Consider the following 25591-nt stretch of genomic DNA (forward strand, 5'->3'; position numbering starts at 1 on the left):
AGAAATAATTGATAAGGCCAACTCTGAATTAGGTTTTGTTAAAAGATGGTCCAAAGAATTTCCTAACCCTTTCGTGACCCGAACGCTTTACATGACGTTCGTCCGATATCTACTTGAATACGCGTTGCAGGTTTAGTCTCCTTATCAAGATATACACAAATCAAGAATAGAAAACATCCCAAAACGATTTCTTTATTTTGCATTGCAATAACTTCCTTATGATAATCCTTGGAACTTAGACTCTTTTCGAGTTCGTCTTTTGATTCTCAACTCATTACAGGAACCTAGAGAAATTGCTGACATGCTGTTCATGCATTATCATTTCTCTGGCCCAGTTGACTCTTCTCTCTATAATTCGATTTCTTTTAAGAAAGACCTATGGCCTTAACGAACCTCTGACCCACATGCTTTGGTTAATGCAAATTCAAATTTATTTGATTTCAAAGTCAGCACCTATAAACTCAAACTCCTTTTAAGTTAACATTTAAGTTAGTTTTTAAGTTATATTTATAGCTTGAATTAAGCGAAATAAATGGGGTTTAAGCCCCCACTAAAATTAAAATTACATTATCAACTTCTTGTCATTAGATTACGCCAAACCACATTTAAGGAACTTTACAAAATGAATCTATACAAATGTCTGACGATTGATATTGTCAAATTCCCAATTCAGTTGCTGATCTCAGGAACTATTAATTCTTTTCCAACAATATATTTTATTTATAATAGCCCGATTCTAGTTCATTTATCGTTTTAGGAGTTATCGTCTTGCAATTACTAAAAATAAAACGAGGCAAGAAAAATGTACTGCTCCTGTCATTTCTCAAAGAAGTGTTCACAATCTTACAATATATGTACATGTTGTGCTTTTACACCTTTTCTATCTCAAAGATAAGGTCTATGCCAATGATCCACAATCGATTTATTCTAGGAGTTATCAAGGATATACGACAGCAAATGTGCGAATTGGTTATTGAAAATTTTATGAAATATTTAACCCAAAGATATTAAAGCCTTTTAGTAAAACATAATTCCTGTTTAAACAATACTCCTTGAATCCCTGGAACCTCGGCGAAAAAGTGCACATTTATAGGTACACCATTTTTTAAACTTGTGATATTGCACATTTTGAACTGATTTTAATTTTTATCAAATATCATGATAGTTTTAAATTACTCGTACCTCCACAAAAAATAAAGCATGATCTTGATACCTTCCGTCAATATCTACAGTCGAATCGAAAATCTCATCTGCAACTCAAAAGAAATGATAACAACGGTTTTTTATCGTTCGTAATCAAAACTCCTATCAAACGAGCCGATAACTCCCTCTTATTATTTGGCTAAAAGTAAGAAGCATTCGGTCTAAAACCAACTCAATCTTAAGACAATCACATTCCCTTTCTTTTGATGTCTTCGCTTTGACTGAAACTAATCTAATCCCCAGTATCAATAGTTTATAGTTGTTTCCCTATTTTTGTATGTGTATCGTGGTGATGATCGGTCTACCTTTGGCTCTTCCAGGGAAGGCTTTATCGCAATTAAAAATACAAAAGTACAGGGGCCGGCAAGTAGTTTGAAGTGTGGTCCAGATACGGTTGAAAACATTTTAATCAAGGTCCAGAAAAAAAATTTAAAAAGTTTTGTAGTTTTTATTTTGCTTCGTTTAAGTAGCTATAATATTAAAACAAATTACAACGATGGCCTTGAGCCAGTTTTTAATAGTTTGGTTCACGCGGGGAGCAGCAAATGCGAAGAGTATCATCAAGGTCGGAATCTGATAATCTTGAATGATATTTGTTATTCAAAAAATTAATTTTTGAGAAGGAAGATTCGCGTATATATGTCAAGCCAAACATAGTAGCCAAGTTAGCAGCTAGTTTTCTGCAATTTTGATATTTTTCTGGAACATGCTTAACCCAAAATTCTTCTGTGGATGCAGTTTTAAATATTTTCATTAAATCCTTGAAGTTCAATTAATTCCAATTGTAATAAAGCTTTTAAAAGATTGAATAACTTCGCAGCCACTTCAGTCTTCTACTGCAGGGACTTCATAAGGCAATTTAAGAAATGGAGATATCTTCCCAATTTCTGCAAAATTTTGTAATCTTATAGCAAATTCGCTTTTAAGATTGGATAGAAATTTTTCTTTTAATATCAAGAATTGTTAGGAAATGAATGAATTTTTTTAGCAATATCTTTTTCGAAAACATTAGGCTTACGACGAAAAGCGGACACGCTTTGTATTAAGTCACTTATTAATTTCCTTGTAACTGAATGTTAAGCTCATTTATACTTCAGAACATCTTTTAGAATAGCCGAACTAGTATACAATTGCGCTCTTTTGTTATGAACTCCAAGTGATTCCTTATTTCCGTCGTATCCAAGGTTTGCAAGAAGGGGATAACTTGCTCTTTAACCATCCAGAAACGTTCAATAACATGTCCTTTACTTAGCCAACGATAATTTTTGTGATGCAATAAATCCGAATACGCCGTTTAACATTGAGGAAGAAACTTTTTTTGTGGAAACGTTATTAAAAAAATCGATATCGAACGAAAGCTCCACAATTAGATCTCACAATAATACTGACAACCGATTCGACTACAGAGAGAATTTTACTTACAAAAAAGTGATTGTTAACATTTTGTATGTGAATTTAATTTATTTGTCTCTGAATACCTGCTTAGCCACCATATTTAAATTTGCAGTTGCAAACGAACTTGCTTGTGTGTTAGAGATGCATTTTTTAATGTTGTCTAAATTAATATACTTACGAGTACATATTTTATTAAATTGAATCGGTAGTATGACTAAGTTTGACTTCTCGTAGTTTCGCGGTCCTCCTGTTGCTGACAGCTGCTCTATTACGTCTAAATTTGATTTTGTTTCAGTTAAAGTAATGCTTATTAGAACGTCTGTTTATCTTATGTGCTTCTATATACTGCCCTCCCAACAACATTTTTTTTAAATTGTTATATTGCCCATTTTGAACTGACCTGAAGTTTGTGTTACTGGTGGTTAAACCATGTCTACTTAAGATGTTATCTGTTTCTAGTCAGAACTTACAGCTCAGTAGAATAGTTTCAATTTCATAAGTACGGGATTGGTGTTTTTAAAAGCAATTTTATAAAATTTGTGAAATCATCACGAGACCATGAAACTTCTAAGACAGTTTAATATGATGTGTTAACCGAAATATTGTGGCTTTAAGTTACCTACATAAATGCATTTCTGTAAGTTGTCCTAGATTTAATTGATTTGGCAATTTGTTATAGGCAATTCGCCTATTAACTTGAATTAATTCCATTGATTGATTTTCTTTTCAACACAATCAAAGTGAATATGACTGACTTTGGAAAATGACATTGACTGATTATATACATCAAGACATTGGAAGTATATTCATCTAGTTACGTCACAAAAATAAGGAACTATTTACTCGTAGGTGACATGCAAATGAAGTGTGAATTGTAACCTTGAGCCATTTAACGAGAACACTTTCGTGTACTTAATAGGTTTCCAGGGTGTTTTTATAGGTCTCTAGGTACACAAAGTTTGACGTATGAAACTTGCTAGTTAAAAGCTTATAATTTTCCTACTTTTATTGCCAAAAGCTATTTTTGTATTCAATAAAATAATAATGAAAATAAACAGCATTTAAGAGAGTGTATGGTTTTGAGAAGTAACTGTTTGGTTATTATCACCATACGTTATACTAATGTTTTCGTAGTTTCGGATAGAAATACTCTTTCTCCTTTTATGTCTTTTTTATAGAATGTTTATAATGTCTCATATATCTCGTGTTAAATATTCGTTTACTTCTCAATAAAATCTTAATATTTTTATTTTCCATCACTTATTTGGTATAAGGGCAATTCTATACAAGGGCGGATCCAGGGTTTTAATCAGGGGTTGTCACGCACTTAACATAAACGCCCATATTCCGAATTTCGATCCAAAGTGAATTGAAATCACTTTTCAATTTCACGTGAAATGAAATTGCATGTTCTTCAATTCAATCGATTTCGCAAACTTCAAAATTGCTTCGAACTGTCAGAACCGAAAGATCATTCATTTTTATTTTGTTTCTGAAGTAAAATGTTTGCTGTTTTGAAGATGGATGCAATATTATTATTGGCAATTTTAAGTAAAAAAAGGAAGTAGAATTCAATAGAAAAAATAAGAAGACGAATTTTTCGAGCCAAATCAAATATATTGCATTTATCTGACACAAATTAAGTTTATGAAAATTATGTAGAATTGTTCTGATAAATAAAATAAATTCTTGATTTCCTCTTTAAAGATTTCATTGCATTAAGTAAAGAAGTTTTTTTTATATGTTCTAAGGTAAATAGAACCATTTATAATACCTTTATCGATATCATTAATTCAAAAACTTGCTGCAACTCTCCGATTCCTAGCAGAACGAAGTTATCAAAGATCAATTTACAGAAATAGAAAATGTGATTTGAATGGGTTCAAAAAATGGAAGAAACCGAAATACAGAACATCCATTTTCATGTTGGAAAATCAAATTCACAATAACGCAGAGTGTATTCACAATAAGTGAAATGCAGAACATGGGCAAAAGACGAGTTTTTGGTTATAAATGCTTAAAGACTACTTAACATCTAGTTTTAATCTAAACTTCTGTAAAATAAAGTTTTGAATTTGTAATTCTTAATATTGTCATTCGGTTAAATTACGATTAAATAAAATGTATTGAATATTTCAAATAATTGATTAAAAGTGCTATGAGCATCATAGTTCGATTTGATAAAAATTGTAATTAGTGGTCTTTGGAGTCTTAGGGTCGATCGACTTAAACTAAACGAATAAGAACTCATGGTGATGATATTGTTTAATTTATAACTGCAGGAAAACAAAAATTGTAAATACTTTCTATGGTTTGTCAACAAAAGACGATTAATAAGAGTGAGCCTTTGCGAATATGGGGGCATAATATTTCCACTAAACAAAAGAAGAGACGGAGACAAAAATGCAAAAACCATCCTTGAATCTATTCAATTCTCATTTCGTATAAAATTATAAGATGTCAAACTATACAGGCATACTCCATAATTGGCCTGAAAAATTGCTAGGAACATAAGTATCACGGAAATCGCGACTTATTCTCTTAATAAAACCCAGGACTCTATTTGCTCTTTTTAACAACAGGAATACATAATATGCTTAGTAAATTTTAGTTTCGAGTCTACACTCTACACACAAATCGAAAAATAGATTCTCTACTTAAGGAACAAGATTGGGACTTTCTTGAGTGTAAAACTCGTGGTTTTACATTTCTCACCATTTCAAACGAGACGATTTTTATTGCACCATTCCCTAAATAATATTTAGTCTTCTTGTAAAAGTAGTTAGTCAGATGGAGTGTTAATGCCATCAGCATAAATATCGACGGACGAATTTTTTAATGATCGAAACCGAGTCATTAAATAAATGAAGTTGGGCCAAGATGGCTACCCTGGGGCATACCAAAGTTCACAATAAACGGACCCGAACATTCATTGAGAAAAATTGTACTAAGAAATTTTCGGAAAAACCTTAACTCTAAAACTTATCAAACGCTATATTAAAACCAGTAAATACACAATCTACTTGTTCACGTTTCTCCAAAACATATAAACAAGAAGATGTAAGGTAAATAAATTAGTAACAGTAGAACAGTTTTTAAGAAATACATCCTGGTGAGGAATTGATTGACTTAGACAATTTAGGTTTCACAGATAGCTTAGATATAGGTTGGTTGTTTATAATTTCATTTGAATGACCTTTCTTGTGCACTTAAGTTGTAAATGGGGTTCTCCAGATGATTGGTGCTAGGTGTTTTTTCGTTGACGAAGGGCACCAAGAAAAATGCAATGTTGCTTTTGCGTTGAATCCTTTCCTTGAAATCCTTTCCTTCACTTGTGCTCTTACTGCTCTACATTGTTAGTACACTTCTAAGTAAGTTAGAATTTTCTGGTTCTCACCATGTTTTTTTTAGTCATAAGCCCGCCATCTTTTCATGTTTTATTCTTGTTGCAATTTCTATAATTACGAAGAACGCTACAAGAAGTCAAAGTTGCAAAAAGCCAAACAAATGAAAAATTTACCGGAAAAAACGTACTTATTTTCTTCTGACGCAATGTTTTCACCATTTGCAGTCTGCTTACTTATACAAACAATTACTGCTTGGTTCTTAAAATTAAGGAAATTAGTGCACAATCAGGGAGCCGAAAAGACTTAGAGACATTTAAAGATTCAGAGAAGATTCCGGACCCAACTCCACGCTCCCTCAACCCGTCAATAAAGATAGTGGTATATTAGTCTTTTGTAAACATGCCATCCTCCCGATTCTCAATTCTGGCAGGAAAGATGACTTTAAAATCTTTTCTGAGTTTCAATACAGGGGTACAGCAATCGGTGTCCTTAGTCCAAAAATATCAGATGGAAACATTTCGTAAGTGTTGTCATGCCCATATTGTCTGGAAAACTCACAGTTGGATTATTTAAGACTAAGCGTGCTGAAAGGTACTAAATATTTGATGTGTAGGTCTACTAGAAGGAGGTGCAGAATAACATTTAATGCATTTGTTGGGCAGGGTCAAAAGCCCCTGTTGTTCCGAGAAATGCTTTTTTTTTTAAAGAATTGGATGAGATTGTATTATCAAACGTAGCTTGAATCCTTCAGAAATTATCCAATCTTGAATAAAAGCCCCCCGAAGTGATCCGTAAATGATTCGTGAAACTATTCAGTATGGAAGCTATGGAAAGTACCTTCTACGTCTAGGAAAGTAGCAAGAGTATATTTTTTATAATGAACTGTCCTCTTAATGATACGCACTACCTCGACCAGGGCCGTCTCAGTAGACTTGCCTTTTCTATGAGAATGTCCCTCATAAGGGTATTTAGAAAGCGATCTAGTATTTTAAGCGCAAAAGAGGTCAGCCTATTTTGCTGAATATCCCTTAATCTATTTTAACATGTCAAAGATTATAATTCTTTTTGAAAGACAAATAGATTTTTTTGGAATTCTTGGCTTACCCAAGTAATCTGTATAAGCTTATTGGCTCATGTGGACCCCTCTGGTTCCCCCATTGGAATTGATGAATTCGTGCGATTTTAAAAGTTCTGGATTTCTAATTCATTTTGTGTTCTTGGTCCAGTTCTCAGTTAAAAGAAACACGTTTTGTAACAAAGTTGAAAACACTAACATACAAAATTGTTTATGTATGTACACTCGTTTTTTTTCCACTCTGTAAGCAGGTTTTGTAATTAAAGCAACACTTTTACGACCCTTAAATAGAACATTTATTATTATTTTGATGTTTACCTTTGACAAGCGGACTCAAATTTTTTGTTAAACAAACTTATTTGATAAATTCGATTATTTAATTTGAGAAAGCACATCCACATATACCTGGTTTTCTCCGATGAAACAAAAATAAATTCGGAAGGCCCCGATGGCTAAAGCTACTATTTCCAAGACTTCCACAAAGAAACACTCTATTTGGACCGTCTACATAGTTTGATGGTGTGGTGGGCCATTTCTTATCGTGGAACCTGGAAACTACAAATCGTGTCAACTACAATGAGTGCGTGGTCTTACAATGTTATATTGGAAAAGGCCTTTCCATGCCTTTCCCTGTCGTGGATTTATCAACATAATAATGCAATAATACATACAGTCCGGGTAGTATAAACCTATATCCAGATTTCAATATCATCTAAACATGTTTGGAGATGTTTAACACGTCAAGTTTATGAATCAGGGCAACAATATTTGAGAGTACCCGAACTTACCGAAGCCTTCAAATCAGCTTGGAGGTCGATTTCGCTTAATTATGTGGCTAGTTTGTATACATCCCTTTAAATCCGAATGTTTAAGGTTTTGGAATAGAAAGAGGACTCAACCCACTTCAAATATTTTGTTTGTTTTAAAATATTATAGTTATCTTCAATTTAAATTATTTTTCCAATAAAAAGAAGCAGACATCTCTAAAATGTGTTTTCATTAAAATGTAATATTCAAGTGGCACAAATTTTCAACAACTTGTTTTGCTGGTTTTTGGTTGTTTAATACTTTATTAACCCTTAAAGCCCAGGCCCAGGGCCCCGCCATCACCAGGGGCCCCCACATTGCTGAAACATTACTTAACCTCTATTGGTCTATTTTCCAGAAAAAAAAATATTTCGATACACTTTTAGATGCATAATGAATGATCAGAATTCGTACTTTCCTTGCTGAACAATATAAATCACATTCCCTGCGAAATTATATGTACATATGTGGATCCGAGAAAAAGAAGAAATCTAAACAACAGAAAGAATTAATTGAAAAATTACTAAAACTGACATCGTATTTCACTTCAATTGCAGGAGAAACGTCTGCAAGTAATTAATAATCAATACATTAATCCTTGCACTTATCTACACCTTACTGAAAAGGGGACTTGCATAACATAGTCAAAAAATGGTTTCACATTATGATTTCATGAATAAAATTCGGCATTACCAATGACATAGAATCTTTAACAATTTCCCATAGTAATTGCATATTTTAGACAAATAGACTTTCCATTTAATTTTTCAGCAATAAAGTGCCGTGGATTTAACGGACTGTGGACACAAACATGAAATCTCAATTAATGCAGCTACAATGTGAAATTATAATACAAGGAAGATTTTCATTTATGAATAACAAACATCATTGTATTCGTATGCAGTAGCGTACGCAGGATTTTATTTGGGGGGGGGGTCTCAGTCTCAATTTTAATAGACATTTTTTTAAGGTATCACTGAAACTAGCACAAAAATGAAAGCCTTTCTTATAATTATTAACCGCCTTATATGAATAACAACTCAATTTTCAATAAGAAAACTACAAAACGAAAACAAAACTTTTTTTAAAAATTTGTTTATAATTTTAGTTTTTTAGTTTCAAATAACAATCTTAGGTAGTAAAATTGGTTGAAAAAATTAAATCCATTCTTCTTTTTTTTTTATTTGCAAATTGATTGACCACATCTTCAGGTATTACATCGATTTCTTTGTGAATATTCAACAAAGCTAATCCGTTTAGCCTGGTATCCGTGGTTGTGGATCTCAGCCACGTTTTTAACCGTCTCAAAGTGGAAAACGAACGTTCTGGCTCTGCAGACGTCACTGGAAGCACACAAAGAACTTCTATTATCTTTCTTAAATTAGGATACAAATCAGGATTGCAAAACGGAAGTGAAGCTAAAACAGTTTCTGGCATAGTTATTTCGGTTTCATCCTTCCACATTTGTTTCCATATCTAAATATTGAAATAAAACAACATTTTTAATACAATGCGTGTTAAATAACTCCTTTTACCGATGTTGTCTAAACGCATAACGCATTGATGAATAAAACTTCATTTTTCAAATAATCGTAAATGACAAAAATCGACTTTCATCGACTTTAAACTAAACGGTAGGAGTATCTTATTCATAATTAAACATATACATACATTGAATTTCCTTTTCCTTTAAGTGATCTTATAGTTATGTTATGTTTATTATAATTATATTATAAATTAAAGTAGCACAAGCAGTAGCTAATGATATAATGAAAAAAATAAAGTAAAATTTTTCAAAGGAAATTCTGTTAATACGAATTTTTTTGGGGCGTATTCATAGTGGTTTTGCTATACTACCGTTTAAATAAGATCAATTATTACATTTTAAATAGAAGTTTATCAACTTATTCGACTTCAAAAGTAGTGCATTGACAAAAATTAAAATATATGAAAATCCAAAATTTGGTTTAGCTAAGAAATTGTTTAAAATGACTATGAATACGGCCCATTAACTTTATAAAAAGAGTATGAGAAGATTATCTACCTCTGATTCAACTTGAAGGCAGCTTTTTGAAATGTCATTATACTCAATTGAGTCTACAGCTTTTTTAATGTCTTCTTTCGTAGCATTCGTAATGACGTTCGGCAAAAAAGTCTGCAGCTTACATATATTTAAAAACTGTGTTCCAAAACGTTCACTGAGCTCGAATATAAAGTTGTCAAGAAAAGGGATGTATAAATTCAATTTATAGTATTGCTTTACATCTTGTACTTCTCCTTGACCAGCATTTGCTCTCTTAACTTGCTTACCACACATTCTTGGGGCTTTTGGGTGGACTTGAAGATTTTGGGCTATATTATTAACTTTTTCATATATAGCGTCAAATGAGTCATCAACGTTTTCGCGCCTGCTTTTCAAGACATTTTGAAGTGTGCTGACAGATTTTTTGGCCTGAAACAGGTCAATACCCCTTGTTTGCAGGTACCTTGTCACTGGTAACATTAGTCCACTTACTTCTGAGCAAATAACTAAGCTTGCAAGGAACTCGAAACTTTGAATAGCTTGCAAAAAGGAGAAAGCCAATGCGTGCTGAGTGCCAAGTTCGTTTATTTCTTCAAGACTTTTAACTATTGTCTCAACAAATCTAAAAAAATCTATTAAAACGGTGTGCCGCTCAATCCACCTAGTTTCACACATTTGTTTTAAAACAGTCTTTTGTGTTTCATTTCCTTCCGCTTCTAAGAGATTTTTTTTCAAAACTTCCCTTCTTAAATGACTATCTCTTAAAAAATTTGTTGTAGATTTGATAGTTCCTAGCATATTTTTTACCTGTCGAGAAGCGGAGGGGCTATTGGTAGCAGCGACTATAGCCAGATGTTAATTAGTGATTCCATACCTATGTACCTATATCTTTTCTTTTTTATTAAAAATTAAGGAATATTTTTGAAAGCTTAAATATAACAAAAAGTAAATTTGAAAAAAAAATTAAAACTATTCTTCGATTTTATTGGAAATCTTAGCATAGTGTGTCATTTTGCTTGGGGGGGGGGCTCAAGCCCCCTGACCCCCCCCCCCCCTGGGTACGCCACTGTTCGTATGTGTTCAGACTTATTGTGAGTTTCACTTTTATAGATTTCCGTCCAGAAAATATGTCAAATTACATATAAAATTTTTATTTTTTCGGAAATCCAAAAAAGTGAGGCTCGCAATAGGTCGTCATTATTTATTTAATTCGGAATTAGCTATTCTATTATGATTTAGGAATTTCTAATGATACACCAATTTATGATGTTAGTTTGTATGGAAATTCAGAACAGAGCTGCTCTTAATAAAACAAAGCAAGCAACGTATAGTTACGATCTCTTAATTTTTACTTATTCATTGTTTATTTTCAAAATGCAGTTTTACACAGAAATTTCAATGCGCTTTGATGCCTAGTGTCCAAATTTAGCTTCCAATTAACGAACATAGATCTGATTATTTAGCGGAAACCATACTGAAGTTTTTGGAGGATCATGACATTTTTATAACAGATTTCAGGAAGGTTTTCTGGTCTGCAGGCAAGAATAAAAGAAAAATGTAAATTTGCCACTTTTGTACCATATGGAGGGCACTCATTAAACTTTGTAGGAGTGCATGCCGCTGGGTGTGTCTTAGAAGCAACCAAATTCTTTGACATTATTCAAGAATTGCATAACTTCTTTTCGGTATCTTCTCACCGATGGAGTGTGTTGACTGCTCATTTAGGTCCAAAAAAAGTTTTAGAAAGTCTTTCTCAAACAAGATGGTCGACGCGAGCTGATGCAGTAAGCGCCTTACATAAAGGTCATCAAGAAATTGAAGAAGCTTTGATGTCTACAGCGAGCGATTTAGGACAGTCACGAGAGGCTAGAGAGGAAGCATTTAGTCTTGGCAAAAAAATGTCCAAGCTTGAATTTACCATACTTACAGAACTTTGGAATACAGAGTGTATTGCAAATAATTAATAAAACAAGTTCTTTACTTCAAAACCAAAATATTACCCTGGATGTTGCAATAAATTTGCTGAGTGCAATAGATGAATCTATAATTTGGCTCAGGTCTTTGATTCATCAGCCAGACAAAAAACCCGGATTCCGAATATAAGGACCTTTCGGAAAGGATTAGGTGCAGAAGCTCACCCCATACTTTTTTTGACGGCCCTCAGTAATTCTGACTGGGAAAGAAAGATTTAAAATTGAAACCCTTCTTCCCATTGTCGTCACACTAAGCGTTCATTTGAAATGGACAAAGATTAGCCAACGTTTTGACTTTTTTTCGATTAAAAAATCTGAATTCAGAAGACTTAAAGAGAACTGCAAATCTTTTGCTAAATTTTACACCGAAGTTGTGTACGGAGATGAACTACATGCTGAATGCCTGTATTTAAAAGGCTACTTGAAAATTAGTTGACTCGAAAATGAAAAAACTGACAACATTGTAGAGCTTTATAGTTTTTTAAAAACTAATGAAATTGAATATGAATTTTCAAATGTTGAAATTACACTAAGAATTTTCTTCAGTATGATGTTGACCAATTGCAGTGTGGAATGTTCCTTCTCTAAATTAAAAAGATTCAAAAACGATCTCAGAGCTACAATGATTCAAGAAAAATTGACATGTTTGTCGCTGATGTCAAGAAAGCGACATTCTTAGAGACATAGATTTTAAAGATGATATTTTTTGTTTTTATTTTTACTTTGTTTATGTTTTAAATGTTGCAATAACTAATTATCTTTTTAATGAATTAAAAAAAATGTATTTATTTCAAAAACAAAAAGAATAAATATCAATTCAAAGCTATGTGATTTTTTCCGTATGCCTTTATGACATAACATAACATTTTATATAATCATAAAGGGGCCCCATTTTCGAAAAGTGCCCAGGGCCCCCAAAAGGGTAAAGACGGCCCTGGGTGTCCTATTCAAGTGGCGAGGACTGTATATATGAGCAATGATAAATAGAAATATTAGGGTGTTCGCATCAATGCAATGCGATAACTTTTGAATTCAAGGAAATTTCAACAAAAATTAAAGCAAAATACTCTCTTAGGGGCGTAAGGGCATTACCCTACGCCTTTTCGAGCTTTTATAGCCTTTAAGTCGCATTTATTAACGACTAGTATGATCGTTGCGTTTGATTTCGCGAGTTATAGGCCACTTAAAAAGTCATTCGCCAAGTTAACACAGATGTTGATGTTTTCCTTCGTCGCTGTTAGAAATCTTTTGCGTTCGATTATTCTTATTTTGAAATGATGATAATGATAAAATACGATAAAGGTCTAACCACTTAAAATAAAATACAATTATTCTAATGACGCGATTATAACGACGTTTATTTTTTGAAATCTGGTCATTTAAAATTGAAAAGATCACTATTTTGTTGTTCAATAATTCCTTAATCGCTTGCAGAGTGCAATAGATCTGGGATTCTGAAAATTTAACGTTGGTGATATCAATTTTCCTTCTGAAAAGTGTCCTCTTCTATCCATATACTTGGAGCGCATGTGGTATTATATAATATTTTTTTAACAAACTTTTATTTAACATATTTTATTTAATATGGCAACCATAGTTTACCTATAACTTCGGCTACTCCATCTTAATTACTTCACACTCAATGCTTGGCTTGTGCGGTTTGATGTTTTCACCTTTAATAATGTTGACAAGCGTCTTAGTTTGAGTTATGAGTTATTTAAGTTTGAAAAATTGTCTTCGAACTTCTTTGATTCTCTGTCTAAAATTTGATCTCTAAAACTGACATTTAATTAAAACTGAATAAGAGTAAACATTATGTTAATTTTTGGTAAATATTTAAAAAGACAAAACAAAAAATCACTTGATATGCGGTGTTTCTATAAACAGATACATATTTCTAAAATCTATGCAAACCACAAGCCGTTGAGCAAAAAGACAAAAACTTTAATAATTTAAAACGTGTTTATTATAGACTTTTATTTTAACATAATATTAATTTGAATTAATGTCTAATCTAATAACCGCAGCCGGTTTTTCCATAAAATACAGATTAGAATGCTTCCCCGCAATAAATTAGAATAGATTCTTTTAGAACAAATTCCCCTTCCTCGTTGCGAGTTATAAAATTATAACGACTTCCCCACACAGTTATTAATTATTTTAGACAAACCCTTAAATCTTTTGTTAAGAATTTAACAAACTAGATTATATCTTCTATTTTTGCTTATTTACCATCGCTCAAACATACTATTTTCTCGTCTTTAAATTTATGTAAATTATTTAAAATTTTATACTTTCAATTTTCATCAATGTTCTTCTTTTACCATGCCAAAATAACTAAACAGCTGACTTTATTTGAGAGGTGGGAATCATTAGTGCTCATAGTTATGGGCAACTCAATTAGTCTTTCTAAAGTGTTTAACCTTCAGAATATATACTTACTCGTATTTCGGACGATTCTATATGGCAACATTAAAATACAGAAGTTAAGTTATCATCGTGTAGATCTTCTTATGTTGTAGGTTAGGTACCTATATTCTTCTAAGAAGAAGCTATATAAGCTTTGATCAACGTTCACTGAGAGTTTATTCGAATCTTAGTCCGGTTTTGGTTTAGTTGTGTTTCGTAATTATCAGAATTAAAAAAAAAAACTAAAATCATGTCGAAATTTGTATTGTTCAGCGTTCTCGTCGTTCTGATGTCGATGTACCCAACAACTGAATCATTCGGAATAGTTAGTGTTAATGTCCAAAAAGGTTTGTTCCTATTCCCATATCATATTTGATTGGCAGTTATGTACATGTTGGGTTACTGTTATTGAATAAATCAATTTGTACGTCTAGATCCAGCAATTCTAAATGCAATTGGTAGTGCGATTAGTTCGAAAATTCAAAGCATTAACAGCATCGTGAGCAGTCTTTTGGCAATCAAGTCATCATTCAAAACCGTCAACATCAATACAAATTCTGGAAGCAGCAGCAGTAGTAGTGATAGCAGCAGTGGAAGTCAAGTGTCCTACAGCACCCTTCCTTTGTACAGGAAGACAATAAATGTCAACTACGGAGCTGCTCCAGTTTCGAACACAATCGATGCCTCAAGCAGTGATTCGTCCTCATCCTCGTCCTCATCTCCAACATCAACTAGCTCAGTAGGTGCAGCTGGTCAAACCATCTTCACAGGAGTCAAATTGATTGGAGGAGTCCCAGCTGCCTCCGCATCTGCCTCTGCTTCAGTGCCATTGCCAAGCAGTAGTGGTTACGCATACAGTAAGACCATTGGTTAAAATTTAAATAATATAATAATTAGCGTGTTGGATGAATAAATAAACTTGGAGTAATGTACTTTAGTGATAGAAACTATTTGTAGATACAAATATTTGAATATAAATGTTATTTGTCTTTTTTCGTTGTTGTTACAAGCTTAAGCTACATTATAGATGTTTAGTTTCATGCGTTTAGTGCGACTTCAGCGTCGACGTCTTCGTCGTCGTCGTGTAGTTTGCTTAAGAGATGATTCAAACTCAATGTAAACTTTCTGGATATTGATTGATGGATTTTAACCCTGAAGCTGAAAAGTAAACTGTATAAATTAATAATTATCATAGTTATCACGATGCTATGGTCGTATAAAGATAACACAGTGTGTTTGTACAATTAAATAGTTTAAAGCTAGAGGAAGTGGTAAAGAACAAAAAAAATAATGGATTTAACTAACAGCTTGGGGTTGGGTAGAAGACCTTGCGTGCAGATGAGTGTGTTGAGAGAAAACAGACGTTCTCTTCACCAAAAACTGATAAAATACAATAAGTTGTAAGTTCTGAAATAATTCCCTCTGAAGGGCACGGGCGATGGGAACTTTTTTAATACCTTTAATACTTTTTTAATGACCAATAAAATCACTGATGAGAAATAGTGATACTTCAAAAAGAAATTAAATTGACAGAATAACCTGTCTGAGCTTTAAAAAGTTGGTAACTTGAAACTTTTTCAGAGGTATTGTTATATAAGGTCCGCTAACTAGTGCTTATTTCGTGAATGGTAACACTTAGCGTATGTCTGATTTGACAGAGAATTATTTGTATCCCTCCGCTGAACGAGTATGGTTGTGTATACGCTTTAATAATGCTGAGAAATATCATAAAATCATGTTTTCAGGTAAAACTCATTTCAATGTTGGTGGGTATGTAAACAAGCAAAATTGTAGCATTTGGGGCACAGATTTTCGGATTTCTGTCCAGAGGCATAATTGTGCCATTTTATTTGTAAATGAGCAAGGAGTGGCCGTTCTATGTCTATGGTCATCGTTATCGGGCTGTGTTGAACGAATTATCCCAAAAGGAGGAGGAGGATGTTGGCAACCTATTGTATTGAACAAAACTGCGCTACGTGACACACAGCCGAAGCTACAATCGATTTTTGTACATCATTTTCAAAAAAGAAAGTAGTTATTTGGCGGACCCTAAATATGAACTTTAAAGTTTTTTGTAATAGGTCCGATTTGAAAATGTTGACTTTTCTAATCCCTTGAATATATAAATCTTAGACTTTTGGAAAGATGTCTGTTTGCGAACGTTCTTAAGTTTGTACGTAGTTTGGCTTCAAACTAATTTCATCTTAAAGAAATTTTGTTTGACATTCAGTACAATTTTTAAAAGAACCCTACAGTCAGTTTTTTCCATAAAAAATAAGATCAACAAAAATAGTCCGCAAAATTGGTAAAAACTGATGTTCGATTCTTGATATCTCGTGAATAAATAAAGGTATTGCCTTCAATATAATTTCATTCTATGATTAATTAATTAATTTTCCAAATTCCAATCTGTATGGGTTTATAAAAGAAATAAAAACTTTAAAAAAATGTTACTAAAATGGGTGAAAATTTGTTTTCGACTAAAAATCTCGTTAACAAAAAACAATGCAAAATATTGTTGGTAATTTGTGGTTCATTTCTTAGAATAATTTAACGGACAACTTTTTTAACAAAACAGAAAACCTACAAACCTTTTAAGCAAGACTATTTGACAAACGGGATGGGAAGTTAACGGTGTGGTTTGCATCCCAGACTCTTTTTTAAACTGCTATGGTAAAAAACCATCCACTCAATTTGAGAGTATTTTTTGCATACGGATGTACTTACACACGCACACAAAGATTCTCTCTCAAAATCTATATTTTTAGACTCTAGGGAATTGTGAACGCAAAGAAATGTCAACATTTTAAATAAGCTTTATAAGACTTTCAGAAAAATATACGAACTTCAAAGTATGTAGGTTACGAAAAGTTTAAAAACTTCCATCTGTAAGATCGTTGGTAAGCCTACACAGATGAACATTCATAAGACTCTTCTGTCAAATAGACTTAAGAATCCGGATTGCCCTTAGAATTGGAGCACCCTTAAATTTGTTTCCTATTTGACAAATTGCAGATTTTGACAACTCCGTATGTGCATGTGTACCAGGGTGCTTTTTATCCTACAAATAAGTGTTGGGCATCATACTCCTAGGATTTATACTTTTCGAGATATTAAATGGATAAAGTTTGAGTAGCATTGAATTCCGATACATTTTCCAACCAAATTTAAGAAAATGTAGTAAACGGCAAAATCAAATACCTTGAATACGTTTTTTGTTGGAAATTAAATTTTCCACAAAATTAAGTTTGTTTTCTGTAGGCGAGCACTGACATTTTCAGGAAAATCCAACATATTTAAAGTACGAATGCGAATACATTCGAAGAAATGTTGGATTTTTTGTAAAATCAAATTTTTGAAAATGTGAAAAATTCGGTTGACACAAAAATATCTCAAGAAGCAATAATGTTATCGTCCTTAAATAAATTTTAAGTCCGACCAAATGTACTAATCTATTCAATTTTTTAAAAGGCAAATCGACTTATTTTAAAAACTGGTTTAGTTATCACTATCAGTATTGAACACATCCCTATTCCTTTTGTCTGTGTTTTTTTTTCAGCTGAAACCATGGTTCAATATATTTGAAGGCTTGTTCTACTCTAAACGTGGGCTTTACATTTCTATTTCTTCTAACGCCTAAGTTAAAACCCACTTTCACTATTTCCGAAATTTTCATGATGCATGCATACAAATACTTAAGAAGAATAAAATTTACTTTCCGTATTTCTTAGAAACGGCTGCAGTTTTAAAATCTAATTTTATAAACTAGATTTTCGTAGAATTAGTTATACTAAGGGAAATAGACTTATGACTTGAAATTTCGACATATTAAATTTTTCAGACACAATTTCTAAGAAACATACGAACTTTCTAGATACAAACAATTTGAACTTTATTTAGACAGTTTTTGTTTCTAACTTTCCATTCCGACTGTTGATTTGTCTTTCGTAAGATGTTTGTAGGTTTCCGTGTTTTATTAAAAAAGGTGTCAGTTTGATTTCAAAATCTATTTTAGTTGTTTTTAATTCTTTTATAAACAAACAAAAATTGGATGATTGAAATTAATTTGAAAACAATATCTTTTATTATTCAAGAGATATCCAGAACCAAACATTAATTTTTAACAGATTTGCGTACTATTTTTTGTAAATTTTATTTCTGTAGGGCTGCTGAATTGTTATAAAAAATATACTGTAAGAAAAAAAAATAAGCAATATTTTTAATTTTTGAAAAGATATTTGAGTCGAAAGTAAATTTGTACCAAGATATAGTATTGGTTCATTTTTTAGGTTTTTACCTTAACTGTCAATTTGATGTTTCTCAAAATTCTACAAAATGTTGAAAACAATATTTCTTATTAGCTAAAATTAGATTGAAGAAATAATTTCAAATTTTTGAAAAAACATTCGACAGACAGTCAAAATCAATTTTTACCAGGTAGGTAGAAATGGCGATCTCAAGGCAACCTAGCCTGAGATCCAATTAGCGTTGTAGTGCGCCGTTTTGATACCAAAAACTCGTTTGACCTGTGATTGAAAGAGATAGATTTATAGAGAAGCTTCATAGCGATTATGTTAGAGCCATTTTGTCGCATTGAGAAAAAGATTAGGTCCCTGATTATTGTCTCAGATAGCTCATCAAATTCGTGAAAGAATGCTTTACCAAAGTATTTCATTATAGTGTTTGCCAAAGCAGGACATTTGCAGAGGAAATGGATTATCGTTTCACTTTCTCTTTGGTCACTACAACTACGGCAACTTCTCCGCATGAACTCCTATAGGCCAATATTCGGTACAAACTGCAACAATCCTGGCTATGTCTTGCCTTTGCCTGCACAGAAGATCGTTTGTACGGGTTTTATTTTAGGTGGGCCATATCTCCCTAGATATAATACAGTTGGGTAAATTACTCCACCTTCGGTTTGATTCAGTTTAGTAGATATAAAAGATTTTACCCTTCATACCGCCAAGAGGAATGTTAACCATTTCCGCAAGTGAGCTATAAAGGGCCGATCCTTGCCTGGCTAGCTCGTCAGCCCGTTCATTTCCCACGATACCACTATGGCTCGAAGACCAGATCAGGGTGACACCAAGGTTAATATTCAGGCTCGCAAGCTCATCGCGACATTGCTGGACCAATTTAGATGGGGATGTGGCCGAGGTAATGGCTTTGACAGCTGCTTGCAGTTCAACCTGAAAACGCTAGCAAAGTCAGGAAGCCTAAAGGATTTAGCTACATTCAGGGACTCAGGAAAGATCTCAGAATCAACTCCGCACTCCATCTTTGACCCGGCAGTAAAGATGGCTGTGTCGAAACCTATCGCCACGATGTCATCCTCCCAATCTTCTCTGGATGGGAAAATAACCTTAAAACCCTTACTAACCAACTTTTATTCATTTTTGTTAAGGTTTCTATTTTTTTTTAAAACAGTCGATTGGATTTTTCTCAAAATTTTACCATTTTAAGATAAAAATAGTTGGAAGCCATACTCTTAAATTTTAAATTCAAAAAAATAGCCAATTCGATTTTTCTCAAAATTTTACCAAATGTCAACAAAAGTTATTTTGCGTTGCACAATATTATTTTGGAGATAAAATCATTTTTTGTTCGTATAATTGTCGAGGTGACAAATATTTTTTTTAGCAAAAAAATATTTGTTAATTATCATAAATACAGTATAAAAAAAGAGGCTGGGATGCGACCCCTACTGATAACTTACCATCCCGCCTGTCGATTTGTCTTGCTTAAAAGTTTGTCTATATGTACTCGTATCAATTTTTACAATTTTTTGTAGATTTTATTTTTTATGAAAAAACAGACTGTTGGATTTTTATATAAAAATTACTGAATATCGAAAACAATATTTTCTGTGAAATAAAATAAGTTTGAAGCCAATATTTTTAATTTTTGAAAAGTTTTTTGAGTCGAAAGTAAATTTTTACCAAGTTTTAGTATTGTTTTGTTTTAGAGTTTTATTTTTTGTAAAAAAACAGTCAATTCGATTTTTTGAAAATTGTATCGAATGTTGAAAACAATATTTCTTATGAGATAAAATTAGTTTAAAGTCAATATTTTAAATTTTTGAAAAGATATTTGAGTCGAAAATTCAAATGTTTGGGCTGTAAGTGACTGGACACATTTTTCTACTTCTCTAAGAATTCACTACTGCTTTTGGACTGATAAGTTGAGGTGAACACCAAGACTTCGTAATTCACAATAAAGTTTTAATGTCAAAATAGGTAAACATATAAATTAAGAGTAAGTCAATGACAAGAACAGTGATTACAATATTTAATATTAAAATTGCGATTACATCTCTTCCGCTACAATTACAAAGGATGTAAGCTCTAAGCATCCTTGAGGAAACCATACGGGATCATTTTAAGGACGTTTGGATCTTCTAAGTTCGAGTGGACCAGCTGGTGAATCCATATCCACATGATTGGAATCGTGCTGGTGCACTTCTGAAGTTGGTTGTGTGACTTGCTCAGATGATTCCAGCTTCGGTTCAATTTCCATATTTTCAGATAAACTCTCATCATTGTTTTGTCTAAAAGATGAAGAAAATTCATGGTTATTTAAATTGAAATTACCTTCCATTGAATCTAGTTTAGAATTTGGTGAAGTTTCTGAACTTTTAATGAAAGTCGACTCGCTTCAGGTTGATGTTTCAATAACCGTAATTGGTTTTGATGACGCATTATGTATCTTCGATCAGTTTGGATACAATACATTTTACTACCCAAAACGCTAGAAATAACTCCATTGCACCACTTCTTGGACTTCCTGTATTGTCTGGCTAGATCTTTTTGATTTGGTTGGAACTTAGGTTTTTTATGTTGGCTCGGTAGAAAACACGAAAGCAGGTTGACTGCAACATCTGTATTCTTCTCCTCTTCAAAAATCTTTTTAAACGCTTCTTTAAATGTTGGCACGAACCTTTCGGCCTGACCGTTAAAAGCAGGATGAAACGGTGCTGTAATCCAATGTTGTATGGAATGGTAGTGGTAAAATTCTTCATAGACCTGAGCGGTGAAATGCGTACGATTGTCCGTCACTATCGTCTTTGGGAGTCCTTCGATAGCGAAAACCATCTGTAAAGCTCGTATTGTGGACTCATAAGTCTCGACAAAAGTGATCCCACGAATGGAAACTTGGAAAAAGAATCCACGCAAATCAGCCACATTTTACTGAAGAATGGACCCGCAAAATCCAAATGGTTCCTTTCCCAAAGATTGTCTGCTAATTGCCAATTCACGTATTCTTTTTTCGGATTCGATGCTGATGTTTGGCATATGACGCAATTAGCTACCAATTTTTCGATCTTCTTGTCCATACCTGGAAACCAGATATATCGCCTTGCTAACTACTTTATACGTGAACAGCCCCAATGGCCTTCATGAATATATTTCTGGACTGCGGCCTTCATGAATATATTTCAATGCTCTGGACTGCAGAGCTTCCGGAACAATAACACGTTACTAAATAAAGAAAGAGCTAACTTACGTTCGAAAAATTGCTTCAGCTCCTTTTCGTTGCTCGCCAATTTAACCGGCCACCCTTTCTTGGTTTACGAAGAAAATTTATTTAATAATTTATCATCCTTGGTGAGATTTGCAAAGATTTGTTCCATTACACCTTGGAACTCGTCAGGTGCGCTGCTTATCCCGTACGGCAACCAATTGAACCGCAAGAGACCAAAGGGTGTGTTGATCACCACATAAGATTCGATGGTTCGTCAATCTGAATATAAGCTTCCGATAGATCGGTTTTAGTGATTAATTTTCCTCCACGAAGCTTGTGAAATAAATCTCGTGGTGGAGGGAGTGGATGACGATTGCACATGATTTGTGGATTTAACGTTGTTTTAAAATCGCCACAAATCCGTATTCCACCTTTAACCTTCTCGACGATCACCATTATTTTCAAACACCTTAGGTTAGGTTAGGTTATAGTGGCTGTCCAAGATGAAAACGGACACAATTAGGCCAGTTTAATGGCCCATTGTGATACCACATGAATCTTGAGGCTTCTTCCTAAGCTCAATGAAACCAGCTTGAGTCCCTTACGAAACGTGAGAGGCTGATTATACCGATATGATTTAGATCGTTTAGATCGTAAAAGAAGAATTCTCCTAGGTAATTCTTTTGTTTTCGAGCTAGAGCAATGCATGTGCAGTCCATACAGCTTCTGCAAAAGTCATTTGAGAATACGCCTAGTCTCATGGCGTGCTTTCCTATTAGACAGTGTCCGATTATGACACCTATTATCGAGCTTATATGCGATCTGCTTAGAGAGAGCAAGCACCTTAAACGTTTTAAATCCAGTGTTGGCCAGATGGTTTTTGTGACTTGACACGCAGTGATGTTGTTCCACCTGGTGCCTGCCCTCCTCACAGCGTCTTACATTAGCAGCAGTTTACAAGTAGCGATTGGTATGCCAGTACTTGCGAAACGTGGTAGGATGGGCTGTACTGTACCGTTCCTGGCGAGTTCATCTGCCTTACAGTTACCTGGAATGTCTCTATGGCCCGGCACCCAACAAAGGTGAATATTAAACTGTTGTGCCATCTCCATTAGAGATAATCGACAGTTATTTGATAGCGGCCCGGCTATCAGAGAAAATACGGATATTAGATGTTGATATCACGTACTCTCTTTGAGCCAGAACAAGACTTCCTTTATCGCCAAAAGTCCCACCTGGAACACGCTACAATGATTGGGAAGGCGGAATGAGAGACTTAATTTCAGTAGTTTAGAGTACACACCTCCACCAACCCTTTCTTTTGTTTTTGACCCAACTGTGTAAAAATGGATTGACTCATCTTCCAGGAATTACCTATCTTCCCAAAAAGATCTGGGAGGTATAGAAATCTGGAAGTTTCTGTCGAATTGCAGTTGGGGGATGGTGTAGTCTGTGTGATTTGGAAATGATTATAAATACCTAAGAATTACTGAGTGGCCAATGTTGTTGTTAGTCCACTCCGACGAAGCTGAGGCGAATAGCAGAGCTTGCTGCTATTTGTTTGCTAAATATGTCAAGAGGTGTTAGGTAGAGTAAGGTGTCCAGTGCCACAGACGGGGTCATGCGAAGCGATCCGCTTATACATAGGCAAGCTGAAACGTTGGACTTTATTTAGCCTTTCCCTGTTTATACCTTTCTCTAAAGCAGTCCACCATACTGCCACGCCGCCGCGCCGTACGGTAAAATCGGTCTGATTACCGATGATAAATCCCATTTTTTACCAATAGCTTTTTTGCAAGAAAAGAGAGCTACAGTAGCTTTTTTGACTCTTTCCTGTACGTTGCGTTTCCAATTTAGTTTTGTATCTAAGACAAGACCGAGGTATTTAGCCTCGTCTGAGAATTTTAATTGGATTCCTTTAATATATTGAGGGTTGACAAATGGAATTTTGTATCTCCTCGAAAATAAGACCAGATCGGTTTTGTGTGGGTTAACACCCAGTCCACAGCGATCAGCCTAAAGTATTAGTCTGTCCAAGACATTTGGTAAGAGTTCTTTTAGAATGTTAAGATGCTTTCCTGAAACTGCTATAGCAACGTCGTCCGCATAGGCTTTCACTCTGAAACCCTCCGCATCAAACACCTTAAGGGAAAGAGAATGGATTTCATAGGTTTCTAGTCTGCTTGTTGCAATTGTTCAAACACCATTCACCAATGAAGAAATTATTGATTGGTTTTTCGAAACCGTTGGGTCATCTCGTAATTTTGATGAAATTGAGACCGCTAATGAAGGTGAAGCTGAGTCGGACCCTACTTTATCAAGAGTTAAATCAGAAGATGCAGTCCAATTCTTAAATTATTTTTTTATTTTATTTTTTTATTGGAAGAAACAATTAAAGAAAGGACAGTTTTAAACTCAGAAAAAAACTCAGTGTAAGACAATCTAAGTTCTTTAAGGAACAAAATTTTAATATTCTGTATGCATCAAATATTAATTTTTGTATAAATTTCGATCATGTGGTTTTGGTGTTTAATACAACATTCTCATAAACTCTAAAGATGTGCAATCCTCGAAATCCAACTATAAAATTAATTGGTTACTTTTGATAGTAAAACTATTAAAACTTTCAATGTAGTGGAAATTGCTTCAATGACAATATACATTTCTGTTCATTTTGATTTCTCACCTCAGGAAATGCACCATTTGTATCTAAAAGTTCCAACGTTCTTTGTGCCCTTTTTGTTTCGTCATGCCTCGGTTAATAACACTTTATCTTAATCGTTGCTCTAATTAAATTATAAACATTCCCACATTCCTTAAATTGTCTTCTTTATACAGTTCCACTTTAGTCCTGTTTTGTTAATAGTGCGCTTTGTTGGTGAATCTATCAATCAGTGTCAAAAGATAGTGACATGCGGAAAAAACGAAGAAGAATAGAAAAAAAAGAAGGCCAACAAACACAAACCGACTACGACACATGCACAACCAACCACCGCTGCTTCGCATCGTTATACCCTGCATCAAAACCACCCTATATCTACCATTTAAGGACAATCAACCCACAAACGCAACCAACACCATCGCCTGGCATCCCGCGAAGTTGGATTGATTGCAGTTTGATTTCAGTTTAATTCAACCGTTTACCTTTTGGCCATGGTTATGGTATGGCACAAGTGGAATCAGGATCAATTGTTCCATGCACTCGTTGTTTGAATTAGAATTAAAAATCTAACTGACTGACAATAATTGATGTGCACCAGGCCACCAGAAAGAAGTACAACCCAACAGAAGGATGGAAGTACGGGCGGGCTTTAGACTATACTGACTATGGAAGCTGAACCTTGGAGGCAGTGAGAGTTCCATGTGGGTATGTTATTTCTACCAAGAATAGGAGGAAAGTAAATGCACTGGATGAGTCGCATGCGATTGTCGTCAAGGATGAAATTGTTTTCTTATTTCTTTGACGAGATCCATATTTTTATTTATACCTATGTGCGATAGTTTAAAGAAACAACGATAGATAAACTTTGTTGCCACTTTTACCCGTAATTAAGATCAAGACCTAAAGTTTGACTTTTTTTTTTACAAATCCAAAACTTTTACTAAACTTCGTTCCTACTTATAAATTTCAATGAATACATTCACAAGTAGAAACAATTTTCTAAGAAAGGGTCATTCTCAGAGCACGCGTCCACGTTCGCATCAATTGAATTTGCAATAGAAAAGTGTAAATCGGTTAATTTAGATTGAAAGTCAAATCCACTGATTCGTGCTACAACTATTATCATGTTTACCTTAATCTAGATGGATTTTTAGAACTGTGCAAATATCGAACAACTAATGGACTTAATGTGGATAAGAGGGATTTAGTGAGCAGTGACTTTTATGGAACTAC

General features: G+C 33.8%; 1 protein-coding gene across 1 annotated transcript; it reads left to right on the forward strand.

The window, feature by feature from the left end:
* Nucleotides 1-14371: 14371 nt before the first annotated feature.
* LOC129946508 (uncharacterized) lies at nucleotides 14372-15225 on the forward strand. The gene is made up of 2 exons (XM_056056721.1): nucleotides 14372-14579; nucleotides 14667-15225. Exons 1-2 carry the CDS (start codon nucleotides 14483-14485, stop codon nucleotides 15104-15106), a joined length of 537 nt encoding a protein of 178 aa, XP_055912696.1. The 5' UTR covers nucleotides 14372-14482; the 3' UTR covers nucleotides 15107-15225.
* The last annotated feature ends 10366 nt before the right edge of the window (nucleotides 15226-25591 follow it).

Source organism: Eupeodes corollae, chromosome 2, assembly GCF_945859685.1.
Source record: "Eupeodes corollae chromosome 2, idEupCoro1.1, whole genome shotgun sequence".
NCBI classification, from domain to species: domain Eukaryota; kingdom Metazoa; phylum Arthropoda; class Insecta; order Diptera; family Syrphidae; genus Eupeodes; species Eupeodes corollae.